The sequence below is a fragment of the Pseudorasbora parva genome, chromosome 9 (genome assembly GCF_024679245.1).
Source record: "Pseudorasbora parva isolate DD20220531a chromosome 9, ASM2467924v1, whole genome shotgun sequence".
Classification (NCBI taxonomy): domain Eukaryota; kingdom Metazoa; phylum Chordata; class Actinopteri; order Cypriniformes; family Gobionidae; genus Pseudorasbora; species Pseudorasbora parva.
The window spans coordinates 3,768,512-3,796,368 of record NC_090180.1 but is presented as its reverse complement, the minus strand read 5'-3'; the positions used below and the strand labels follow the sequence as shown (position 1 = coordinate 3,796,368).

At 40.2% G+C, this 27,857-nt stretch overlaps 1 protein-coding gene across 12 annotated transcripts in view; it reads left to right on the top strand.

Moving 5' to 3' along the window:
* Nucleotides 1–27,857, top strand: part of rnf220a (ring finger protein 220a) — a 176,746-nt gene that overhangs the window by 137,787 nt on the left and 11,102 nt on the right. For 4 of the 12 annotated variants that reach the window (XM_067453496.1, XM_067453500.1, XM_067453499.1 and 1 more), the window contains 9 exons: nucleotides 98–193; nucleotides 4,285–4,327; nucleotides 6,919–7,023; nucleotides 8,377–8,498; nucleotides 9,140–9,266; nucleotides 15,477–15,573; nucleotides 15,672–15,758; nucleotides 15,856–15,911; nucleotides 17,924–18,023. In XM_067453496.1, the coding sequence (XP_067309597.1) occupies nucleotides 98–193; nucleotides 4,285–4,327; nucleotides 6,919–7,023; nucleotides 8,377–8,498; nucleotides 9,140–9,266; nucleotides 15,477–15,573; nucleotides 15,672–15,758; nucleotides 15,856–15,911; nucleotides 17,924–18,023 (833 nt within the window). Of the gene's footprint in view, nucleotides 1–97; nucleotides 194–3,893; nucleotides 4,136–4,284; nucleotides 4,328–6,918; nucleotides 7,024–8,376; nucleotides 8,499–9,139; nucleotides 9,267–15,476; nucleotides 15,574–15,671; nucleotides 15,759–15,855; nucleotides 15,912–17,923; nucleotides 18,024–27,857 lie in introns of those variants that run through there. The other 8 variants (XM_067453498.1, XM_067453503.1, XM_067453502.1 and 5 more) reach the window with 4 other exon arrangements.

Genomic DNA, 27,857 nt, shown 5'->3' with positions numbered 1-27,857 from the left:
AGCTCCATCAATTCTGTGGATGACACCCATGTCTAGCGGATGGCTGCTCACCTCTCTCTCTTGTTTTTTGTGTGTCTTTCTCTCTCTCTCTTGCTAGTCTCTCCTGTTGTCAGTGCACATCAAACGTGAGGGCGAGTCTCCAGTTGTGTCCCCGCTCTCCTCTGATGAAGCTCACCATTCTGACAGATACCAGGTGAGTCTGCAAACCTCAGACAGAGAGTCTTGTCACAGGTACAGACTGACAGACTGTGCAGTTCTGACACTCTGAGCACAACTCACACACACACACACACACACACACACACACAGACCGCTGAAACCCTCTACTCTCATGCAGCACTTCATCTCCCTGGGTTTTAGCTTGTTGAGAGTGTATCGCTGTGTGGGAGTTTTAAATTGAAGGAAATCTAGGGACCATGTTACTAAAAGTTGGTGCTTTACCTGAGATGTTGCACTTTGAACCTGGATTTTTGTCAAAAGGAAGTGAAGACATAAATAAAGAACCATTTCAAAAGTGTAGGATGGTAACGGACTGAATTTGTACCGTAGGTATTGTTGTTACATTTGCTATTGGTTAGCACGAAAATGCTCTTAAAGGATTAGTTCACTTCAAAATGAACATTTCCTGATAATTTCCTCACTCCCATCTCGTCCAAGATGTTCACGTCTGTCTTTCTTCAGTCGAAATGAAATGAAGTTGAGGAAAACATTCCAGGATTTTTCTCCTCATAATGGACTTTAATGGGAACCAACGGCTAAAGGTCCAAATCAATGCAGTTTCAGAGGAAGAGCTTCAGAGGCTCTGACCGATCTCAGAGGAATAGGGTCTGATCCTGACAAACCAGACATTTTCTTACAAAAAATCTCAAATGTTTGACTTCTGTGTTCTTCTTCTTCACGGCGTATGACGTCCTCACGTCGGAAAGGTCATGCGTGATGTATGTGGAAGTACCGACCCAGTGTTAAAACGAACGGGCAAAAACTAAATCAATCGGCCTTTACAAAAATAAAGGTAAAAAAATGATGTCGGGCGATTTTAGAGTTGGAGGAGCACGAGATGGAGTTTTTCTGCACTGGGGTCGGTACTTCCACCTACGTCACGCATGAGGACGTCATACGCCGTGAAGAACAACAACACCGAAGTAAAACATTTGAGGTTAAAATATATATACGTTTAATTTTTTTTAAATTATGGTTTGTCTAGGCCCTATTCCTCATCTGGGATCAGTCAGAGCCTCTGAAGCTCTTCTTCTGAAACTGCATTGATTTGGACGTTCAACCGTTGGTTCCCATTGACGTCCATTATATGGAGAAAAATCCTGGAATGTTTTCCTCAAAAAACTTTGAAGGACATCTGATCCATATGAATTTATTTTGGCCTTGCAGTTCAGTTTAACAATAACTGTATTAAATATAATAATTTAGGAACACATGATGGTTAAGGGAAACATCAATTCATATTTATGAAGTAAAGTAAATATCTCTTTGTAAATGAAAATATCTCAAAACATGTCAAATATAGCAGGAAAGAAGTCTATATAATAATGTGTATGTGCATCCAGTTTTTCATCCACCATCTTATCCCAGACTGGGATCTGACGTATTAATACAGGCCGAGATCTGTTCTGCTAATCTCCAGCCTCAGGTTTACTCAGGCTGTAATGTGTGTTCTGCTCTGATATGTAATCATCCATAGTTTAACCCTGGGCTAATCTACGCTGCCCCCGAGCCCCGGATATCATCTCTGTGCTCCAGTGTCCTTGACATGTTTGTTTTCTTCCTGCTTTCCCCCCTGGAGCTGTGGCTCTGTGGGACATTTTGCTTTTCTATCAGTCCCTCAACCCGGGAAGTGAGAGAATTTCTTAATTAAAACAATATCCGGACAGATCTTTGCACATTAGCTATAAGAAGGCCCTCCTGCATGCTCCTGATAAGTCTGATTGCCTCTAACATTACAAAACTAAAAGTAATTACTGATATGTAATGATTGTCAAGAGGCTTAAAAAACATAAAAGACGGAGTTTTGCAGAACTTCTCATTAGTGAAGCTGCTCAGATGACCTCAATGGTGCATTTTCCCTAAAACTCATGATCTTCTTTTGCAACCTAATCTGCCGAGCGTGGACAGATAGAAAATCATCATAAAATAGACTTTCAACAGTAATGGCTCAAGATAGGGCCTTCCTATGAGCCCAATGATGGGACAGTTTGTGCCCAACATACCCACATCTGGCCTGCTGTGGTCAGCATATGCTAATTCTGTGATGCCACTTACAGATGCCGACTAGGTGATGTTAATGAGGTCCTAAATGGAGCTGTGCTTGTATTAAAATTATTCTAAACAATAATAAATGCATTTTAATATCAAATAGTCAATGAGACCTTTCTGAAAGGCTCCAATGTTAGCACTAATTTGTAACTTTATGAGAATATTAAAGAATATTTTAATAAAGAATACTATATGTGTCAAAATTGTAACTTTAGGGGTAACAACAAGCTGTCACTGGAGCAGTGCCCTTAAATGAACATTTGTGTAACTTTTTTACTCCTAAAAGGTGCATATTAGTACCTTAGTACAAATAGGGGAGAGCGGGGCACAACCTAACGCGGGGTTAGTTGTTACACACATGGTTTAAAACTTGCCACTCATACCAGGATGAAAAAACGTAATGTATGCTGCCATATAACAGAAAAAAAATGTGGCAAAATTTTAAAATCTCTGGAAGACATCTCTGAACATTTATTTAACAATAGCAAAAGTACATTTCTTACTTAAGTTTATTTTTCATTTTTGTATTTATTTAAAAATATGACAAATCTGATATTATTGTAATCTTCTATATGTTATTTAACAGTTGAGATGTTCTTTAATGCTGATCTAACAGCAGAAGACACGAGCCGGGGTTAATCCCAGTGGAGCAGGTGGGGCATGTCGTCACAATGAGCTCCTATTAGAAATATGATATTATTATATTCCTCTTTTATGAGTTCTATTGAGAAACCACGAGAAAATGGTGAATAATAACTGAGAGTCAATGTTCAGTAATGATTAATTATTATTATGTTTTGAACTGTGATGTATAGCTGTGTTTTGCAGTGTGTTTGTTGTCAAACTATTTTAATTAAAATTTGAATGATTAAAAAATATCATTATCTTATCTGAAAAAGTAAAACAATATATATATATGTTTATGTTTTTTTATTGACAAAATAATTTTTGGGGTATTTTTTCTATCAGATCAAAAAACATTTTAAGCTGTCATACGGTCATGTTACAGTGTACCCACCTATGGGGCATGTTGTCACATTTCACTTCCATTCTTTCGGGGGAAACTAAAAAAAAAGTATACACTAGATTAGACATGTGTGAAATTAATGAGGGAAAAAATAAATAGGCCTACTCTGAACCCCAAGTGGATTTACACAAAATGAGAAACTCAAGAAGAAGCGTTAGATTGTGCCCCTGCTACTATGAACCTTTTTGTGGTAAAAAAAAAAAAAAGAAAGAAAGAAAGAAAGAAAGAAAGAAAGAAAGAAAGAAAGAAAAAAGGTACAGATATGTCCATTTAAGGGTATTGCTCCAGTGAAAAGCTGGTGCACCCCTAAAGGAACAATTTTAACACCTTTTTTCTCTGTGTATACTTGAATTGTTTTGTCAGATGTTGTGAAGTCTTTTCAGATTTTCTCTTGTGTCTTTTTCTAACACAACACACCATAAGGAATAGCATTAATCACAGTCACAAGTTTCATATCTTGATATTATAGTGATTATAGTGGTATAGTTTTCAAGCCAGAAGAGTTTGTTGTGAGCGTCAGATGAACAACACAGGCGTCATTTAAATGCTGCTGCGCCCCAGTGGCGACAGACGGAACTGCGTCACCCTCAGCTTGTGACTCTGTGACGGTCGATCACATGACCGGTAGCAACATGGCGGCCATGGCGCGCTGAAACGAACCGCTCTAGTGAGCCTAACATTTTCAATCCTTATTCATCCTTCGTAAAATGATTATTAAGGCTCATATCGGCGCTTTGAAGAAGAGTTATCCGGGCTTCATGCTTTAGTAGACCAAATGAGTTTCGTGGAGTTGTGGCGTTTGCAATGGAAGAGGAGTTGCAGAGCAGTGGCAAGAGAGAAGTATGTTTTGTTTACATGTAGACATCAGGGATGTGCTGCAGAATCCGGCGCAATCCAGCTGTACGCGCTTCATTAAAGCCCTCATAAATACATGATCAATAAACTTACATGACTGACACATTTTTCCTTGTTCTCTTTTTCACCTGCAGACATTTTTACGAGTGCGAGCTAACAGGCAAACACGATTGAATGGTATGTATATGTTCTCCCTGCAGCAAGAGACTGTTTATGTGTATTGTGACATATTATTGACATTATATATTATTTGATATGCTTTTAAGAACGTTGTTGTCGTTCATTTGGTGCTTTAATACTTTATATCAATTGGAGTTAATATATTTTCAAACTTTCCTTTACGTTACCCAGCATCCTTTTCTTTGATGTTTTATTATTTTGCACTATTATTGTTGTGTAATAATTTTTATTTTGGCATCAATAATAAGTTGCAGTATTAAGTCTACAACATTAAACAGTTATACTTTATTTTATGGTGTCATTGTTAAGGTGTAATTAAATATTTAAGTACTGAGTGATATTACTTAATAACTACATGTAACATTGCTTACTATAGGATTAGGGTTTGGTTGAAGGTGTTGCATGTAATTATGCATAATTTATTGTTATTACTATGGTAAGTATATGTAAAATAAAGTGGTACCCATTAAACTAATGTTTAAATTGTATTTAATGAACAGTGTAGCATCACACAGTAATATTTGATGTTCTTATTTGTTTAATTTAGTATTTGAAGAGCAGTCTTAAAACAAGTGGTATTATTAATAAATGTGTGTTTACATGTATAACAAAACGCTGATAACTGTCAAAATCAGCTCATAAATACATGACAACTAGCCTGACGTGATCATACTCAATTCTAGTCAGAATATGAGTCTGATGCTCCATTGGGCTGTAATTATGGGGCGTGTTTTAACCGAACCAGGAAAGACCTCAATTGGACAGACCGACAACCAATCAGAGCAGCGGAGCGATGCATAACTAGTTGTCAAATGTCAACAGAACTCAACTGCACTGTGTTGCCAAGTCTGCGTTTTTCCCGCGGGCTGTTTTCCATGTCCGCGAGTTGAAGCGACTGCAATTGTGCTCGGGCGAACTGCCCGAGCTCAAATGTTGTGGGCGGGGCTGAGTTCAGCTGCCATCCAGGCTACATGACAACATAAGAAAATGTCAAATCAAGCAAAATATGCTGATTGGGATTGGTTTGACCGATTATAGGCTTTGCCTGATAAAAAATAATACAGTTTAAGGCATTTACATGACTCTGCTCTGTGAGCATTACCTGAAAAGACTTCTCATGCTGGTATAAACGGATCACAGTGAGTCTAGTCATTTTGTATGGTTACTGAAGCCCATCCCATAGTCATTAGTCGGTGGGTGTGATGGAGGGTTGGTGTGAGCTGGGAGCTCTCTGACCTGAGGCCAGTTGTTATTCTGGGTGTCAGTAACCGTCTGGCCCGAATAAGGAGCTCCTCACCTCTCAGGGTACATCAGCCAAATGCTCATCAGCGCTGGCCTTGCCAGAAGCTTGACGTCCATGTCAACCTCAGCATCCATGCCATATAGCAGACGATTGAGTTATTTCTATAAGCTGTAATACACTAAATGACATGACTGTTTGATTTTCACTTCTAACATGGCAGCAAATTTAAAATCCCTTGTTTATTATCTTCACTGTATAGCCAAGCGTCTAAGCTTTAAACCGGCACTTATTTTGTGTTATTTAAGCAAGTGGTTGAGTGAACTTAGCATCCTCTGCTTCGGCTGTAAGAGGTTAAGGTTAACGATTAATTGATTGTTAATTTAAGCAACAATCGATTATGGGAATATATGTAAATTAACATAACTAATTAGTAGGGCTGGATAAAATAAAATAAAATTCTCGATTTGAATCGATTCTCATTTTTACGAGTTGTTTTCAGTTGATAAATGAATGGATCACTGTAGCGCCTCTCCAATAAATCCCAACAATCTTTGTGCTTTGTTACTATTCTTATGAAACAAATTCTCAGATTTCATATTCCGTCCATTTTGTTATGAAATTCAAAAATATAAATACAGATTTGTCGCTGTGACTTGAGATCGCTCTGGCTCAGCTCAAAAGAAGCGGCACATGAACTGATCTTCTCTTCCGCTTTAATACCAGTTGCAGCGCAAAATAAACATGAATGAGCATCTGAAAGTGTGTTAAAACATAGAGTACAACGTACACGTCACATGGAATCGCTCAATCAGTGTTTCAACTGTGGAAGGACGTCAGTAACGTCACATTTACCTCAGAAAAACCATATCCAGCATCCATAAACTCGTTAGTCAGCTATAAAAATGAACTCTACGGAGTAGCATTTTGATAAATATATGCACCATATTAAATATTAATTATAATTGTTAATGTTCCTCAATATTTAATGCATGTTTAAATAAATCCGGGATCTTTTTATGACAGCCACCATTTAAATGTTTATATGTCATATAACTTTATTATTATTAAAAAAACATTATTGAGAGTACAACTGACTCCTGTAGTTTACAGCATTAGTTCAGAGATCTGTTTTCCTGATATATATATATTAAATAATCAAAATAAACCAAAATAATCGATATTGAATCTAATTTCAAGCTTGTGAATCAAATTGTGAAATTTGTGTCAATACCCAGCCCTAGCAGTTAGTATATTTTGTGGCCACCTGTTTTTGCAGTTCCCTTGACTGTAGCGCCTGCCCAAGCAGAGACTCTCCTTAACTCTTGGTTTTTTCATGTGTCAACAGTCGATGACCTCTGCTGGTGCAGGCGCTACGCCAAGGAAAGTTTCAAAAGTCCCCCAATCCCAGTGCCCAGAGGAGTGCCCCTAGCCCCTTGCTGCCTGCGGCATGGTAAGACCCCTCCCCCTTTATCGCAGCCGCAGGCACCGTAAGGGTAAATGGGGCTGCCTTTGTTTAAACCCGATCCCACATTAATGTATATCACCTCTCATCTGAGACACTGTGATTTCAGAGCGAGGGGCCGGCTGGAAAAACTCCTGCCGTGCCTAATTAATCTGCCTTTTTTCTTGCTATTTAATGACGCCCGTCTCCCCCACATTACTGTCAATGTGGCCGGTGCTTCTGTCTCTTCTCCCTCTCCTGGAGGTAATGGCAGAAGCTCTCGCCTTTCCTCCTCCAGTCCCCCTCGGCCCCATTCGCAATCACAGCCACCTAAAAATTAATGTCCCCACACGCCATTTGCAGTTAAGAAAAAGCGACAGAGACTTACGGCGCAATAGGCGCTGTTCTGGTGTGTTAAATTTCTAATTATGTGCTCGGGGAGGGGAGGGGAAAGAGTGAGACACCCCGAGAGATCCAAGCCCTGGCCGTTTCGTGCTCATCACCAATGTAACCAGGAGGAATTGGTGTCTGGGTGCAAAGGTCTAATGGACAGAGTTCACCTCTGAGCCCTGGCACGTCACTGTCGTGTTTTGCGACCCGTCTTTCTTGCCTCAGTAAAATCCGTGGCTAGAGAGACTAGCCTCAAGCTAAATCTGTAAAGGATCCCGATCTGTGTGGGTTTTTTTATGTGGGCTTGCTCTTTTTGAATGCTCATTTTTTTTCCCTCTTGACTCTATGTATTCAGTGATGTCCTTGGTCAACCACATAGCTGTTGTTCCCAAGTTTTAATGTAAATAAATCTATACATTTGATCAAATAAAATACAAATATAAAGCAATTTTAATTAAATACAGTGGTGGCCAGAATTATTAGAACATCTGACAGATCTGAAAATATTTTGCAAAACATGATTTAATTTTATAATGTTCGTGAAACATCCAGATGGTTGCGCTGACCATCAAATATCAGATGAAGGGGGTTCCACTTTTTAATCCACTTTTAACTTTTATATTTGATATGTCCTCCTTTTGCAGTTCCGGCAATAGTTAGAAGAATGTTTCAGGTCATTGTCTTCTTGGAAAAATAAATCCAGGCCCAATAAGACAAATCCCAGATGCCAAGTGTTAAAATTATTTTGGCCTCCATTGTATATATTAATTTAATTACATAATTATCATTAGAAAACACAACATTTTGAATTTAAGTGAAAGTTTCATCTGGATTTTTGTAGTATTTATATTTATTTTATCATCACCTATTCCACGGCTCAGTGCCAATATGGATTATGTTTGTGGTATTTATTATGGTCACTTTGCTCCATTGATTTATCACATGGTGTCTCTCTTTTCTCTTGTGCTGCAGCCCGGATTGGGAAGATGAAGCGCCGGAAGCCCGAGGATGGACAGGTATGTCCACTGTGCAGCGCCCCGCTGGCAGGGACAGAGGAGGAAATGAGTAGGCATGTGGAACAATGTCTGTTCAAGGTAGCTTCATAAACCCAGAGATCTGGGCCTCTGAACCTCCTCTAGAAGCTTTGGCCTTTCTGCCCTCACCTTTCCCTGGACACAAGCATCTGACAAAGCACATACATATGATCAATTAGTTTCTTATGACTACTATCATGTTGTACTAAGACATGGGTGTCCAGGGAAGAGTTGAAGGATTTGCTCTTCCCTAAAGTGTTCCTCCTCCTCCTCCTCTTCGTCCACTTTAGCAGATTTAGTTGGCAGTTTCTGCGTCCTGAACCTACTTCAGAGTTATTCTACATTATTGTCATTAGGCATTGAGTTTATAAAGAGGCTCAATGGAAACGCAGTCTGACTGGCTTCCATTTTTAGCCATTTTAGTGGTTCAGGATGCAGCACTTGCCCTTTATATTATATAGCAGGTTCCTCTTAACCCATCTAATCCAGTAGTTCTTATGATACTAATGTACTCTTGGTGGTTGGATTCGGGTGTTCTGTTGCATGTGGTTTGATAGCTCCTAAAATTAGACATCATTAGAAGTTAGTGGATTTGAAAGCTCTGCTTTGATTTCCTCTGATGTAGTCACAATTTGTGGTTTTGTCTTTTTATATTGAATGGTGTGTTGGTACATTTTTGATAAGTGGTTTTGTTCTCTCAGAGGGAAGGTGCAACAGAAGAGGATTCTGCGGATGTTGAAGGAGAGAATGGAACACGGTTTGAGGAGTACGAGTGGTGCGGACAGAAGAGGGTCCGGGCTACTACATTATTGGAAGGTGGTTTCAGAGGTAAGCATTTTATTTGCTTTTTAAGGTTTTAAATGTGTAATCTGAAATATTGTGAAATATATCTTCCCATTGTACAAGTATGCGTTTCTGGTAAAAATCATACTGACCACAAACTTTTCAATGGTATATAATAAGAGTAGCTCCAGTAGCTCGTCTGTTTGATCGGACCACACGGGCCAGCCTTCGCTCCCCACGTGCATCAATGAGCCTTGTCCGCCCATGACCCTGTGGCCGGTTCTCCACTGTTCCTTCCTTGAACCACTTTTGATAGATACTGACCAATGCAGACCGGGAACAGCCCACAAAAGCTGCATTTTTGGAAATGCTCTGTCCCAGTCGTCTAGCCTTTTTAAACTCGCTCAAATCCTTACGCTTGCCCATTTTTCCTGCTTTTAACACATCAGCTCTAAGGACAAAACGTTCACTTGCTGCCTAATGTATCCCACCCACTAACAAGAGCTGTGATGAAGAGATCATCAGTGTTATTTACTTAACCTGTCATAATGTTATGCCTGATCGGTGTGTGTATGTATATACTCAAGGTTGTCAGAATAGCTGTCAAAGATCAATACAACCTTTAAGCTGTGTAATTAGGGTACATTCATTTCATTCTCGATGTACCCCAAGACCACCCTGTTCAAGTGTGTTCATTTATAGGCTAGGCTGCTGTAGTCCAGACAAGGTGAGTTCTGGCAGGCCCTTCTCGGCCTTTAAGGAGTCAAAGGAAAACACATTTAGCTGTGCAATTGACCCGACTCACCCAGTACAGAGATGTGTGTGAGAAAAATAGGCCACTGACCCCTGGGCTTCCCCCGCTGCAGGAATGCAATTATAGCTCCCAACCTAACTCTGCTCACCTGGGACGTTCCCTATCACATACACACACGCTCCCTAAGACCCTTTTAGATGTGCTGCCACACTCATTGAAAGACTTTCCAGGGAATTCTAGTTGGTTCATAAATAATTTAACTCCTCAGATTATTTTTACACTTGGGAGGAAGTGTCAGTCATTCCTCCGTACTTTAGATTTTTATCTCAGAACTTTTCTCAATGTTGGATCAGTTATTTTGAAAGAGGTTTATTTATTGGGGTAAGTTTGTGGAGTTGGGGCTTTAGAGGAAGTGCTAAGTGAATGCCTATCAAAAACGTCCCAGTTTTTTTTCCCTCACTGTACGTTTCATATTTAGAAAAGGAGTTGGTTTCCTCCCTTAGTGGTCTTTTGTAAACTTCTGCACTCTTAAATGGAAAGGCTGTTCGATCCCAAGAAGAGAACGGATTGCAAAGCTGTGTGGATTAAGAAAAGAAATGGAGTTGCTCCTCTGACGCCTGGCTAGACAGACGGTGGCCCAGATCAATTCTGCATGTGAACAGAGCCATGTTTCTGTACAGAAGCTCTCCAGCCCTTCATCTTCAGGACAGGGACTGCTGTAATGGTGATAGAGGAAGGGCCTGGTGAGAAGTGACTCGGTGGCCCAGGGGCCACTTGAAAGCTCCCTCCAGGATACTCAGAAGGTGGATTTTGCCTTGAAAGCTCAGCTGAAGTCCTCAAGCATTCAATGGGCCGGCATTGCAGAATCCCTCCAGCCCAGGGGGAGCTAGACTGAGGGGAAGGGGGTTGGCTTGAAAGGGGTCTTCAATGGGATAAGAGGGCTATCGTCTCTGAAGCACCAGCCCCTCTCTCGCTTTGAGGACCCAGGAAAAAAGCAGAGAGGAAACGCTTTAAACCGAACAAAAAGAGCATGATAAGGGAAAAGAGAGACCAAGAGGAAGAGAGAAATCGAAGAGGATCAGTTTGTGATGGAGGCCCGTAAGGCCTCCTGTGTCCGTGGCTTAGCAGGGCTGTTGTGCTGATGAAGAGATAGAGATGGCAGAGATGGAAGAGATTTGGTGCAGTCAGGAAAGAAGAACAGAGGCCCGTCGCTCGTCTTTGTAAAGAACCTTGAGATGGCTACTTTGAGCCCCCCTCCCCAGCAGGCATACATGGTAAATGCCATCCTGATTGGATGAACTCTGACCTACGACACATACTGCGAAATGCTGATAGATGTCATGGCAACGAGGTGGAGGAGAGGCCATGTTTCATGTCCTGTTTCTCTGGGATCTCTGCGTCCCCTTTCTTAGCCACGACATGAGACACCGGTCTCAAGTGACATATGTAGATTCACACTTAACAATCATGGCATATGTAAATCAGCTTGCAAAATGTGACCCAACAAGGTAAAATGTGTGTTATGCATATGACGGCTTGACATTTAAAGGGATACAGGGTCTTCTTTGAATGTGTCACATTGCAAATGGACATTATTGTCATGCAAAGTATTGCAGAGCAATTGAAGTAAATACAAGCACTTGTGAGGGAGACGGTGGAGTTTTTTTAGTCATCCAGTGCATGTCGTGAAGAAGAGGAGTAAGCTTACGTCCCAGGCGGTGCGATGGTGTGCATAATTTGACTGAGAGGCAGTTAGAGTGGCACTGACCTTTTCGGCACAGATTAGATTGCCTGCCAAGACCGCTTAACTGTAGCCCCAGCTTTCACAGTCAGACACACTTACAACACTGCTCAGGTAGTTATACACCATTCAAGTTTTAAAGTTGTATTTGCCTGAGTAGGTGTGCCTTGCTTTTTTCACTCTGGCTGGGTTTCATCAGCGTGTTTCTAAAGTGGACATTCTTCCTGTCCGTGCTGAATCAATGCTACATGACATCCTTCCTGCCCTGGTTCTTGCAAAGCATTAGCCAGGATCCTTAGCCTGATCAATTGATTGAATTAACAGCGATTTTTCTTTCTTTTCTTTTTTCTCTCTCTTTTGACTGCTTATGGCCTGCCACATCTTCCTCTGGCCTGCTTACCATTAGTGGTCACCACATTGTTTATTGTTTGGCTTTCGTTGCAGCTTGTCGACAGTATGTTAATGAAATCTTCACCGTCATTTACAGATTATGGTCTTTTATTTTTGTCTGACTGCACTTTACACCGCTTCGGGATGGATTGGGGGTTGCAAGAGGGGTTGCAAGGTTATCTATAGACCACTAAAACTATTTCCAGGCTAGAATGAGGTGTGCAGATTACAGGATACACCGTTTATGTTTTAATGCATTTGCACACTTTTCCTTTTTCAGTATCACAATTAATAAACCTTACCCATACTTAAATACTATTATACAAATACTATAATGCTAAAAATGCACTAAGCTACACTACTGTTTTAAAAGTTTCAAGTAAATGAATGCTTTTATTCAGTAAGGATACATTCAATTGATCAAAAGTGACAGTAAAGACATTTATAATAAAAACTAATATTTTTATTTCAAGGGCTGTTATTTTAATCTTTCTGTTTATCAAAGAATCCTAAAAAAATGTATCATGGTTTCCACAAAAAAAATGCTTAGCAGCACAACTGTTTTTAATATTGATCATAAGAAATGTTTCTTTGCCACCAAATCAGTAAATTGACTGAAGACTGAAGTAATGGCTGCCGAAAGTTTAGCTTTGTTTTAAAAAAAAATACATTTGTACAAAAACATTGTAACAATACTACACAAAATATTACTGTTCTGATCAAATACATGCAGCCTTGGTGAGCATAAGGGACTTCTCAAACATTTAAAAATCTTACTGACTCGAATGGTAGCATATATTTAGTAGTAAATTTACAATGTTTCTCAATGTATTAAAATGCTGCTTTAATTTTAGTGTGTAATCAATGGACAGACAGTCTCACAAGTGCAAATTAAATGAATATAGCCATGTTTTTATTTAAGTTATGAGCGTAATGTACATGTACGTTGCATGTAAAATAATGCTCAACTGGAATGGACAGTTGAACCCTGATGTGCAAGTAGTTTGGATTTATGTAGCTCAGCTATTGTTCGCATATGCCTCTGCAGTCACAGGGACCAAATAAAACTTAAAAGGTCCCTTTTATTTGATCACTAAAAACCATCGGCACATTGTAAAAAGGGGCAAGCATTTGTGATGCATTTTATCCCTACTCTGCCTCTTTTGGATCCCTTTACGGAGAGGAGGAGAGACGGATCACAGCCACCATATCCACTTTCGATCCTTCTCTTCTTCCTTAGTGTCTTATGCCCCATTTACACTGCATGGTTTAAGTGACCCAATTCCGATTTTTTTCCTCTCATGTGGCACAGATCAGATATGACGTGAACGTGTAAGCAGTAAACAAACCCGCATTAATTCCGATATCCTCAGATCGGATTCAGGCCTCACTCATATGTGGCAAGTAAAATTGTGTCTGCCTTGTAAACGGCCAAATCGGATATTCCCCGGTAAATGCTATTGAAAAAGGGACGGAGGGGGATGATGTCGAGACGGATGATGCTCTCCTCTTATTTCTCCACCTTATGAGAGAAATGTTTGCAACATTTTGTGTCGAAATGTTTGATTATTCAAGCAAAACATTGAAAAATCATTTTGTCTGCATCCGTTGCATATCGCATCGTTTTACTTCCTTTTCTGGTTAAGAACGTCTTGGGCTGTTTCGCCATGCAAATATCGGATACGGGTCGATTTTAAAAGATGATGTAAGCAGGTCCTCTTTAAATTTGGATACAGTCACCAAATCGGAATTGTGCATTAAGACCTGCAGTGTAAATGTGGCCATATAGACTTTGTATTGCGTGAAGCGGTCACCTCTTCTTTTCTTACTTATAACAAGAAACAGAACAATGTCTAAAAGCTGATATGTGACAAGGTGTACAGCAAACAAGCTAAAAAACACATAACTAAGTTTTTATAAGCTGTTGACCCCAAAAAACGAGTGTTTAAGGAGACAAAAGTGGATACAGGCCATAAAACGTGAAGCTTCAGCAGGAAGAATGGGTCAATTTTGGCGATCCTGACACGCAGTATGTCTACATGTGCAGTAAACATTTAGTCAAATATCCAAATGAAATATCCAAATGTCAGTTTTATATATTATATTTCCTGTCTCTGATTACTTTCCCCTCCAGTGGGCGTAGTTCTCAGTGCAATATAGCATGTCCTGCTCTGTCTCAATTGCATGTATGCACTTTTAGGTCTTTAAACGCTTGTTTTTTGGGTCAACTGCTTATAAAAACGTTTGGGGTTTTTTCCCCTGGCTTTCATATTATGACGCGTGCTGCTCTGTCACTATACACCCTACCTGAAGGTTGTAGTTATCCACTCCACACTGCAGTAATCATCACGTGAGGAACGAGAGGAAGCACCATTCTCCATTTCCTACCTTAGCTCTTCATCCGTGACAACCCATTCTCCAGCAGTGCCCTGACATCCTTCCATCAGCCCCTGAGTGGGGGCCTGGCCAGCTCCAGCCTTTCTCAGTTCAATCAGACTCTAGGTCTCTGCAGGCTGATCCCACCCTTCAGGCTGCTGCCGATCCAAACTCTCCCTAACCAGAACTGAAGGACCCAGTCAGCCGGCAGCAGGAGTTTGTCTGTGCGCTCATCACTAGATTTATAGAAGTGCCATTCAGACTGCATGCCCCAGTGCTCAGGACACACACCCTGACAGGCACCTGACACAACTCCCATTCAGGCTGCCTCTGATGCCTCCATCTGGGCCCAAAGAACCAGGCTCTTGGCTTGTCTGCAGTAATCTGGTCATGCTCACAGCTAGAACAGGCCTTCTTAATTGGTGTTTCTCTGGCATGAAAAAACTGCCCTGGATTGGGTCAGTTAAAGTTGGTTGCTAGTGACAGTAAATGTATTGTAGCATAATGAATATTATTGAATGTGACGGAATTTAAAGGAAGCGTATGTAAGATTGTGGCCAAAACTGGTACTGCAGTCACTTTCAAATGACTGTAGAGCGGTGTATCCCCCTCCCCCTGACTCGAGGTTGCCAGATTGGCTGTAGGATCAGCAGGAACGTTTGTAGATCTGCAGCTTTGGTAACCAGAGCAGATCTGGCAACCCGGACAAACACTACTGACTTTGTGATTGGTCGATAGGTGAAGGGCGGAGCTTCAGGCCAAAACACATCAATATCAACATCAGTTGAGGGCTGCAACAACAACTTTTAAATGACAATATCCTGGCCGGAGTACTGTTGTCAGTGATATAAGTTTTTGAAATTAACATGATTTCTTAATGTCTAGTGACATATCAGGGCCATTTTATGATTAATTGAAATACATTTCTTACATACAGTTCCTTTAAACCTAAATTCAATTTACTCAATTATTATTCCTCTCCTTCCTCTTTTAGGAACAGGCTTTGCCATGTGTAGCACGAAGGAGAGCCATGACAGCGATGCAGACCTGGATGTAGATGGAGATGATACACTGGAGTACGGCAAAGCCCAGTATCCTTGTTCATTCACCAGGAGACGTCTTGTGCTGTGGTGTGCACAGAAACAGTAACTGAAATTAGATGCAGTTGTTCTTTAACTCATGGTTTCAGATACACTGAGGCAGACATCATTCCTTGCTCTGGAGAAGACCAGGGAGAGGCCAAAGAACGCGAGGCACTGCGTGGAGCCGTTTTGAAGTAAGCTGGCCTTCATTGGGAGGATTTCATCACATAAAATGACAAATAATAACTATAAGCTAGGCCCTTACTCTAAATTTCTGCTTCTCTTCTGTAGTGGTGGCGTGCCGTCCAATAGAATAACACCTGAGTTCTCCAAATGGGCCAGCGATGGTGAGTTGGCCTTTTTATGGTGTGCTTTTTTATAAATATATATACATACACACCTAAGGGATTATTAAACGATGATTAAACTCAATGTCAGAATGGGAAAGAAAGGTGATTTAACCAGTTTTGAGTGTGGCATGGTTGTTGGTGCCAGACGTGCAGGTCTAAGTATTTCACAATTTGCTCAATTACTGGGATATTCACGCACAACCATTTCTATGGTTTACAAAGAATGGTGTGAAAAGGAAAAAACATCCTGTATGCAGCAGTCCTGTGGACGAAAATGCCTTATTGATGCTAGAGCTCAGAGGAGAATAGGCCGACTGATTCAAGCTGATAGAAGAGCAACTTTGACTGAAATAACCACTCGTTACGACCGAGGTATGCAGCAAAGCATTTGTGAAGCCACAACACGCACAACCTTGAGGCGGATGGGCTACAACAGCAGAAGACCCCACCGGGTACCACTCATCTCCACTACAAATAGGAAAAAGAGCCTACAATTTGCACAAGCTCACCAAAATTGGACAGTTGAAGACTGGAAAAATGTTACCTGCTCTGAGTCTCGATTTCTGTTGAGACATTCAGATGGTAGAGTCAGAATTTGGCATAAACAGAATGAGAACATGGATCCATCATGGTGGTGGTTTAATGGCCATGTCCAATTTCTGACCATGTCCATCCCTTTATGACCACCATGTACCCATCCTCTGATGGCTACTTCCAGCAGGATAATGCACCATGTCACAAAGCTTGAATCATTTCAAATTGGTTTCTTGGACATGACAATGAGTTCACGGTACTAAAATGGCGCCCACAGTCACCAGATCTCAACCCAATAGAGCATCTTTGGGATGTGGTGGAACGGGAGCTTCGTGCCCTGGATGTGCATCCCACAAATCTCCATCAACTGCAAGATGCTCTCCTATCAATATGGGCCAACATTTCTAAAGAATGCTCTCAGCAGCTTGTTGATCAATGCCACGTAGAATTAAGGCAGTTCTGAAGGAGAAAGGGGGTCAAACACAGTATTAGTATGGTGTTCCTAATAATCCTTTAGGTGTGTGTGTGTGTGTGTGTGTGTGTGTGTGTGTGTGTGTGTGTGTGTGTGTGTGTGTGTGTGTGTGTGTGTGTGTGTGTATATATACATACCGTTCAAATGTTTGGTGTCTAATTTTTAGTTATTTTTTCAAAAATATAATTTATATGTTTCTCAGTAGACAACCATTTGAGTGATGTGAACTAATAATTAATCAATTAATAATTCATTTAAAAAATAAAAAAAACAATACCTGGTCATCCTTCATAATGCAGTATATTTGTATCACTTATCATCTGTGAACTCTTGCGTTTTCCCAGGGAACCACTGACACTGTTTGTATTACATTGCAAAGAGCTCCGTTATGGCAGCACCACAGTAGAAAACAAACCCATATCCGTACCGGCCGGCTCGGATCGGCTCGGAATGGAACAGTTAACAAACAAGGAGAACAGTTTGCCCCAATGGAAAAGCAGCTTCACCAGTCTTGTATGTTTTGTATCGTCTTAGGAAACTCGATAGCTCGTACGTTTTTGAACTGAAAACAAGCGCCGTTTCCTCAAGTCCATTACAGTGCAAAATAAATACAGTGCAAAACAACATTGGGAGTGAGTAGCCTAATTTGTTATACATTCTCGCGCCAAATTTCTGTTAGATATAGCTCATGCACTTCATGGCTGTTCATATTGGTTAAGTGTTGCAGAACACTAATAAATTAAACGGGGTATGATGGCGTGTAATGGTGTAATAGTGGTGTCCCATTTCTTAGGGGAATATTTTCATCCCTACACCATGCCACTCCGTTTCAAGGGGCAAGGGTAATGGGTAGGGATTGGGCCTAAATCCTTGAATTTGAGAGTATTGGACCTGGAAAATCCTTGAATTTGAAGTTAACCAAGGTGTGGGAACCATGTGAATTGTTGCTTTTGTTGGTCCTCATTCATTATACATGCTCTGTTTGTGTCTATTTTTTTTGCAGAAATGCCGTCGACCAGTAATGGTGAGAGCAGCAAACAGGAGCCCAGTTCTTCATCTTCGTCCTCCACACCGAGGACCTGTAAAAACAGTGAGATCGAGAAGTGAGTACAAACACACACCTGTCCGCAGTGGCAGTGTGTTTGCTGGTGTACTGGGGTGAGATTAGTTTGTGTAGGGACTGCAAGATCATAAATGATGCATTTAGTGTGCTCATCTCTCTGGAGCATGCTTGATCACAGGGAGTGGCCCAGAGTATTGATCCCAGGCAGCTGAGCCTTGTCTGGGCCTGACTCGCTGCACAGCCCGGGAATGCTAATATCCCTTTAGCTATTTCCATACTACAGATTTACGCTGCAGGAATTGCGCAATATTTATATCTTATTGCAAGAAGTGAAGTCAGATAAAGTGAAATTGGTGATATCATCTCAGATGTTTTATTTAAATATGCAGGTTTCGACATTTAAACGTGTCGTGGTCGTTCTTTTAACATGTAAAAAAGTTACTTGTCCAAATTTTTTTGTTGTTTGTTTTGTGGTGTAAATGTAAGTTATTCTGAAGCAATATTATCATCAGTCTTCTGAAAGCGCTTACTTAAATCAGAAAATTTAATATTTGCTTCCTTAAATTGATTTCCAGAGAATTTGTAACTTTACGAAGGGAGGTGTTTTCTAAACTTATTAAATGTCAAATTCTTAAATTAAGTGTGTAATCTAACACCAGTGGAACACAGAGAACGAAAAATGAATCCCTACACTCCACTGAAAGTGAAGATGGAGGGAGTTTAGCAGGCAGCCTACATAAAGATAAATTTGAATAACCTGAGTGGGTGAAAGGCCGGCCCCTGTAATTCCCTCATCTCTGCGTCCTCATCCATATTCCCCGACAAGTGCTGCCGCTAAACTCTCCTCCCACTGGCCCAGCCCCACTGAATGGGTAATTGGGGTCAGAGCGCAGCTCCTGGTAGAAGAGGAGCTTATTGCCACGTTGTTGGTGCGACTGTCCTCGATCTCCCTCTGCTGTCTAAAGCTGGTCCAGGGTCAACACACTAGCCACAGACATGCCTCACTCTGCCTTCCCAATAGCACAGCTGTCAGTCCACATGGCCCATGTCCTGTCTCTATCCTTGTTTAATCCCACTATGCAGGGTTGTCCAGGGCATTGCCAATTTTAAGTTTGTATTGTTGCATTTAAAGGTGCTATATGTAAGTTTTTGACTTAACTAAAGCATAAAAATAGCATAATATGTTTGCAGTAGTGTTGTGAAAAGTACAGACCACGATACCAAATCGGTACTGAAATGTTAAAAATTTGACTAGGGATGGGTATCGTTAAGATTTTAACGGTATTACTACTCTTACCGATACTGCTTATCGGTCCGGTACTTTAACGGTATTCTTATCGGTACTTTTTGAGATTATATATATATATATATACACACACACACAATTAACAAAAATGCACATTATATAGGCCTATACAGTGCTTTCATTTCAGGAAGAATTCTAGTAAAATAACACTGCATAGTTTATCATAAATAGCCAAAATAATGCATAATAAAGCTGAAGTTATTAATTAAAGAGCTGTGAGTGATTTTCTCTTTGCATTTGGTTGTTTAATTCGTAGTAATTCATCAGCATGTTTATTAACACCACTGCCTCTTTAAGACAGATGTGCAGCTCTAGGCGACTGATAATAGGCAGATACACTACACTTTCTCCTGACTATATCCATAATAACTACGTCCACTTTAGACACAAACTAAAACTGTTAAACTGTTGTGTTTAAGAGACTCTCCAAGCCGGGATTTTGACGTAAAATTACCGAAAGTGTAATTTGCTCGTCTCGTTGCGGGCTGTTTCGGAGGGCGCGCGCCGACTTGGGAACATCCTCTTGCGCACATTTTTGTGCTTAATCGCTCTTTTTATTATTAAAACGCACCCCACAATTTACCAACAGTAGCTAGAGTGTATTTTACAACAATCCCTGATCGTGCTGATTCTGTCATTGCGTTTGAGTTTTATGGAGAAATGACTGCGTGGGCTACTGCTGCAAAGGGAATTTAGCCTACATAAGTTGCGCTAGACATAAATATTATTTTAATCTTTGGAACCCAAAATCTAAAATAAAATCAGACTATCACAGATCTAAAGTGTAACCAGGCTATGTTTGACTGTTTAGTTCTGTCCTCTGTCGTTTTGCTCGTGGTCTCTCTCTTTCTTTCTCTCTCTCTTTCTCGACACGTGTATTTTCAAAAGTACCGACAGAAGAACCGATAACGTCTGAGCTTATCGATACAAAGGTCTTTCAAAATTCACCCCCGGGGCCCGTTTAATACCGGTTTTCGGTACCCATCCCTAAATTTGACGCTTTGAGCGCTGTTGAGCTGGAATCATAAACACCTCTGATTGGTCATTGTGCTCACACACTTATCGGATGTGCCTGTGATTGGCTACTGCGATCAGCGCACGGCAGCTTTTGAAAGTGTTTTGAAAGCGGGAGTGTTTGAAAGCACAAGCAGGCGTCAACCACCGATTATATGGTGTTTTTTTGTTGAGTTTTTCTTGCCTCATGGGTTTACATTATCTTAACAAGCAGACACCTGCATTTAAAGGGTTAGTTCACCCAAAAATTTAAATTATTTCATTAATAACTCACCCTCATGTCAAAGTCATTATTTAGATTTTTTTTTTTTTGCGCACAAAAACTATTCTCGTCGCTTGGTAAAATTATTTTAGAGCCACTGTAGTGAGACGGACTTTGTATCGATGTGTTTAGTGCCTTTATGGGTCTTGTGAGTGGAAATGTACTGAATGCCAATGGAGGCCTATCTGAAGCCTTTCTCAGCCATAAGCTTTCAACAAAAATATCTTCATTTGTCTTCCAAAGATGAACGAAGGTGTTACAGGTGTCCAGCGACATGAGGATGAGTAATTAATGAAATCATTTTCATTTTTGGGTGAACTAACCCTTTAAATGCTCTGTGTGTATCTGTGTAAGCGCTCTGTGAAAAGCATCATTGATGTATATTTACTAGGGATGGGTATCGTTAAGGTTTTAACGGTATTACTACTCTTAACGATACTGCTTATCGGTCCGGTACTTTAACGGTATTCTTATCGGTACTTTTTGAGATTTACTATATATATATATATATATATATATATATATATATATATATATATATATATATATATATATATACCATACACACACACACACACACACACAATTAACAAAGATATACATTATATAGGCCTACACAGTGCTTTAATTTCAGGAAGAATTCTAGTAATCAAATGTAAAATAACTGCATAGTTTATCATAGATAGGATAAATTAATGCTTATTAAAGCTGATTTTATTCATTCAGGAGCTGTGTGTGATTTGCTCTGTGCATTTGGTTGTTTATTTACACCGCTGCCTCTTTAAGACAGATGTGCAGATCTATAGGCGACTGATAATAAGCAGATACACTACTTTCTCCCGACTATATCCATAATAACAACGTCCATTTAAGACACAAACTGTGTTTAAGAGACTCTCCAAGCCGGTCATTTTGACAGATGTGTGTGTACATTTGATCGCTTCGACGCGAGTGTGAAACCGAAAGTGTAATTTGCTCGTCTCGTTGCGGCTGTTTCGGAGCGCGCGCCGACTTGGGAACAATCTCTTGCGCACATTTTTGTGCTTTTAATCGCTCTTTTTATTATTAAACGCGTCCCACAATTTACCAACAGTAGCTAGAATATATTTTACAACAATCTCTGATCGTGCTGATTCTGTCATTACGTTTGAGTTATAGGGAGAAATGACGGCGTAGGCTACTGCTGCAAAGGGAATTAAGTTGCGCTAGACATAAATATTAAAATTATATTCTTTGCCAAAATCTAAAGACAAAATCTTTGCCAAAGAAGCCAAAATCTAAAATAAAATCACATTATCACAATCTAGTGTAAAGTATAACCAGGCTATGTTTGAATGTTTAGTTCTGTCCACCGTCATCACTCATTAGGGCTGTCGTTTCTCTCTCTCTCTCTCTCTCTCTCTCTCTCTCTCTCTCTCTCTCTCTCTCTCTCTCTCTCTCTCTCTCTCTAAAAGTACCGACAGCAGAACCGATAACGTCGGAGCTTATCGATACAACGGTCTTTCAAAATTCAGCCCCGGGGCCCGTTTAATACCGGGTTTCGGTACCCATCCCTAATATTTACTACATGTTTGTGAAGCGCTGATCGTAGTAGCCAATCACCTGACATATTTGATGAGCGTGTGAGCACTGACCAGTCAGAGGTATTTACAATTACAGATCAACAGTGCTCAAAGCATCACATTTTTTAAATTGTTATACCGATTTGGTATCGCGGTCGCTAAAAAAACACTAATTTGCAGATATTTAGGAAACTCACTGAGCTCACATATTGATTTCTCTGAAAAACAATGCTACAGCCAGTTATTCTTAGTTTGAAATGTATATTCAGTGTCGGAAAGTCTGTTTTTGTTTTGGTCTGTGTGATAACGCACGTTGACCGTTTACCCATTAGTATTTCGACACCACAGGTTGCCAGTGGGCGGAAAACACAGCGTATTGCAACAGCCATGGAAGCCAGCAAACAAACTGGGTCAGAGAACGCAGATTCTACCCAACCTAAAAAGCCTCAGCATCCATCTAAAAATCTCTGTGAACTGAAGCAGCTTAAAACACGGATAAAACAACCCTTCAACTTGACAATCTCCTCGCCTTCCATTGTCAATTGCGCTCGTTCCTGTTGCATGCGCTTAAACTGGCATCCCACACGAGCGTCAAATCTGAGGAGGAGGAGCACGGCAAACAATATTTTAAATTTGATCTGCGATACCCATTTCAACCACTAGCTGTATGTCTTACATACAGCACCTTTAACAAAAGTGCTCTTTTTTATTTTTAAACCAGGGTTATGTGAAGTATTATTTCAGTAATATTTGTTACTTTGATTTATACCAAAATATTCATTTTTATAATTTTAGTTTATTTAATGTATTATTTAAAGCAACACTAGGTAACTTTTGGCATTCTAGTGGTTAACAAACATAACTGCATGCGTCTTGCGGAAGAACATTGTAGCTGGAGCTACTTATGTTTCTGTCTATGGCGAGTCACGCAACGGTGCGACCCGACCCGGACTAGAATAGTCAGAAAATAAACACTTATATAAGTGATTATATAATATATTATAAGGGATTCAGGATGAGATAAAAACACGGTTTGGAAAATTGATTCATGACTAGCTTGTTATATACATTTTGAGGACAAAAAAAAGTGTTGCTTTAATACTATTGTTATTTTAAATGTAAATTTCAATCATGCTTTTAAGACGTTTTATTCACAAAAAATTCCTGAACATTTCTTAAATGCACCCCCCACCCCCAAAATCATTGTCCTCTCTATCTGTCTGTTCTCTCCTGAGCCCTCTTCTCTAGGGAGAGGCTTCTAGTGTAGCTGAATCAATCTTGTGCGGGCGGCCATCACTGGCCCCATATTAAATATCAGGGGCGGATAACTGGAGAATAAGCACAGCAGACCCGATGCAATTGATTTTTCTCGTCGGCACGTCGTGAGCACGTTCCTCTCACCCAACTCTAGTCAAGTGTTCATCTGCGGATGACTCTTAGCTTGATGTCAGCTTCAGTCTGCGATTGAAATCGCGTTTGTTAGCCACGTTTTCCACGACCTGCAGTTAAAGGCGTGACTTTGCACACTGTTGCTTGATAGGTTTGACTGAGTGTGTGGAAATGAATGTTAGTGAATGATGTTATGAACACTGTGTCTCTGTCCAAACGTGGGTGTGTGAGTAGGAGGATGAAAATGGACAGAACGGGATTCCTAAGTGGAGTTGCAGGAGTGTGACAGCTTAGATTGATTCATTGCTTTCCTCCGTGGAGACTTTCTCTGTTTCGCCCTTCCTCCGCATATAGCACTAGGCAGCCGTTTAGACTAGCCGTAGCATTGTATCGGCATCGGGAAGCATTAAGTGTTTTAGCCGGCCGGGGTATGAATCACCGCAGCTGTTTGATGTCATAGAAAAGAGCGAGCAATGAGCGCAACCCGCCCGCCACCCGTTTTATTAGCTTAGCGCTTAGCTCCAGACGTGACACACACTCGTTTATTTAATATCGCCCGCAATATTTCTCCCAGTCTGTGCCCGTCCTTCTCGGCCCTCTGTCTGAATCTATCCATCTCTTCCGAAGAGCACCTCTCCTTTCTCCTTCTGCTGATTTGATCAGGTATCACAGGATGTTACGTGATATTGTCTTATGAAAGGGGCCAGGGAGATAAATCTCAATGATGATATCATTAATCAAATCCTGAGGGGTCATGAGAAGGGGGAGGGAGGTGTATTAACTCTTTCCTGGCTGAAACAAATAGCAGTTATTGTAGCTTTTGAGGTTTATCTTGATATATTGGTAAAGCATTAAAAAATTGTGCTTTTTTTTCTTTATGGTGTGCGCCAAATGCATGAAGCATGCAAACTTCCGGGAATGGCTATGCCATTGTTTCATTTCCAATTTCCTGAAGTGAGGGGTCTTAATGCGAGCCAGCTTTAAAGACGCCACATAAGGAGCCGAATCATTTCATTCCACTTCCAGCCTGAAAACAATCACAAACCCTACTGTTTGTAAAACACATGCATTTCAATCTGCAATGAAAATGAGACTTGTCCCCTTTAGTTACAGTGATTCATTCAGTGTGTGTGTTGGAGTAAGAGCGTGTTGCTGTGTGGTGAGTTGTGTAAATTGTACACGTGTGTGTTTGTAAGGCAGAAGAGGCTGATGAATTCTCCGAGCTCTCCTGTGCCCAGATGGGTAATGATCTCTGGGTACAGGGGTCGCCTCTATCCCCGCTCGTTCCTCACATGATAAATGAGGGCTCCTATGCCACCCATGTAATCACTGCAACATTTCATGCTCAACTTGAACAAACGTAGCAGATTTCTGTGTACCTCCACAATAATCCATTTTTTTTTTTTTTACAAATTCATTAGTGATGATTTAGTTATTTTGTTTTTCAAACCTTTACCCTTTAGCTGTTTTTTTTACAGTAGTATCAGCCATATCTCCAAACAAGAAATGCAGTTGAGTATTAAGAAACATTAAAACAACAATTTTGGAGCACAAAACCAGTCATAAGGGTGCATTTATTTGAATTTGAGATGTATACATCATATACATAAGCTTCCCATTGATGTATGGTTTGTTATAATAGGACAATATTTGGCTGAGATGTGAAAATCTGGAATCTGAGGGTGCAAAAAAATCTAAATATTGAGAAAATCTCTTTTAAAGTTGTCCAAATGAAGTCCTTAGCAATGCATATTAATACTAATAATACATTTCTTATATATTTACGGTATGAAATTTACAAAATATCTTCATGGAGCATGATCTTAATATTCTAATGATTTTTGGCATTAAAGAAAAATGGATAATTTTGACTCCAATGTATTGTTGGCTATCGCCACAGATATACCCGTGAGACGCACGACTGCTGAAGTGCTCCAGGGGCACATGTGTATATAATATTTTAGGGGTGTAATGGTACACAAAACTGACGGTTCAGTACATACGTCAGTTTTGAAGTCACAGTTCGGTGCACTAGTTTTACAAAATTGCTTTTTATTTTATTCAACAGTGGTTTACTGAAGAAAAAAATTTGTCCGTCCTTAAATAAATTCAGAAGTTTCTTAAAGATAATGCTGTAAACTATATAGGGAGCCCTTACTTACACATTATAATATTAAAGGTTAACAACAGAGCCCAAACTATTAGCCTAAATTCAGCTTTTTATCTTTACACTAACACTCATAAGTTTAACATAAGCCCGTTTTTGCATTAACTTCTAAATCGAATTATATATATATATATGTTTTTCTCCAGTTCGTTGTTGAAATATATAATCATTTATACACAGTGGCTGTCATTTTCATGACAGATTTATTTAAACACTCATTAAATAATCCAGACATCACCAACAGGTTCAGTAGAATATATGAATATATAGGCTAATATAATAAATATATATGGTCTAATATAATGAATATATAGGTCATATATTCAGTGAAAGAGTTGATTTCTCTAATGAACTCACAGCTGTGGACACTGAAGGACTTCTGAGGTAAATGTGTACTGTACGAATGCCCTGTACCGAAACGGTTCGGTACGAATACATGTGCCATTACACCCCTTGTCTCTGTGTATTTCTAATAGTAATTTGTCATAATATTTACAAAAAAAAGTTTAATATATATATATATAAATAAATAAAATTCTGCTCAATGAGCCTCTTGATTTAAAGTATACACAGACCCTTACTATAAGGGATTGATTGTTTGTCAGCCAAGTGACTTTTTAAAGATCTCTCTGTATGTGTCTGTACTTGTAACTCGTGTTCTCGTGTCAGGCCATGTAGACCTATAGATTAGACCGCCTTCCACAGTTAGGCTCGGCTCTGATGGAGACAGATGGTTAAGGGGCAGGATAATGAAATGAGAAATCGCCTCACACTCAGAGCCGCGCCGAGATGGCAGCAAAGACTTCTGCTCGTTTAAAATTGTGCATTTGTTACTTTACAAATGAAAAATATACCTTAACAGAGAGTGATGCCTGTATAAAGCATTAGGCTTGCTCGTCCATCATTGGTTTTAACATCCACATTGATTTTTAATATAATGGGTGTGCCATTATAGACCACAGCTGTAGGTAAGCGACATTATTAGTTTGGATGTCAGTCCTCATTGTGGTTTACTTAGTAACTTAAATTCCTAATTGAAATGACATTATTCCTTCCCTAGATGACGTCATTGGCATTATTCAGCCAGAAGCCTGTGTTTAATGTCTTTAAAACATTCTCGCACACACACTCAAACAGGACCTTGATGATTTTCTGTTCTGAACTCACCCAGCCGCCCCTCTCCAGGTTTTACACCTGCTTTCGTATTAAAACACAGCCTGGCTGTCTCTCCGCCAAACCATCTCTCCATCCATATAAAGACAGAGTAAAACCTTCTTTTATTACCCGAGGGAATTAAATAACTTTTAGAATGTGGTTTTCTATAAAGCACCACACAATGAATATTCATGCTGGAGCGGGTCGGGCATTACTTGGGGTAAAAGTTGTATTTTTTTGTTGGGCTGGTGACGGCATACGGGCAAGTGAACCGCAGCGATTTATGAAGCTGTTAAAGAAAAACAGCAGGCATGGAGCATGGTGCACCTACTCTCCTGTCTGCTTTATAAGCATGCACGCTAATCAAGACTAAATGCTTTTTTACAAGCTGGCCACTAATAAGAAGAGATTTTAAAACTTTACAGCCCCTGTGCTGATTGTGGGCTGCAGGGAATTGACCGTCCGGACAGCTCGCTCTCCTTAGCCAAGGTCGTCGTCTTGCTGGGGCTTTTTGAGAGGGACCTAGGTGAGGTTAAGGGTGACCTTGGGAAGATGCCTGGACTTCAGAGTTTTGTTAACATCTTCCTTAATGAAATGAAAATCTATTTTCTTAGTGCATGTTATTGATCTTATTGTGACCGATTCATCCGAGCAGGTTTTATCTTTTTAACATTTGTTTTGATCTTTTAATTCAATCTTGCGTCAGACTTCTCTCTGGTGTATGCTGGACTTCTCCAGTCATTTCAGTCTGCCTAAACACTGCCCCTTTCTTGCAAACGACTGCAACCTTTGCCTTCATCCAATCATCAACTGATGAATTGAACAAAGCTCCACATGTTCTCTTTTTGTGATGATCTGCTTTACTCAGAATTGTCACAATGCACTAGTGTTGTCAAAAGTACCGACCGCGATAACAAATTGGTGCTGAAAAGTAAAAAATATGATGCTTTCAGCGCTGTTGAGCGTAATCGTAAACACCTCTGACTGGCTATTGTGCTCACGTGCTCATCAAATATGTC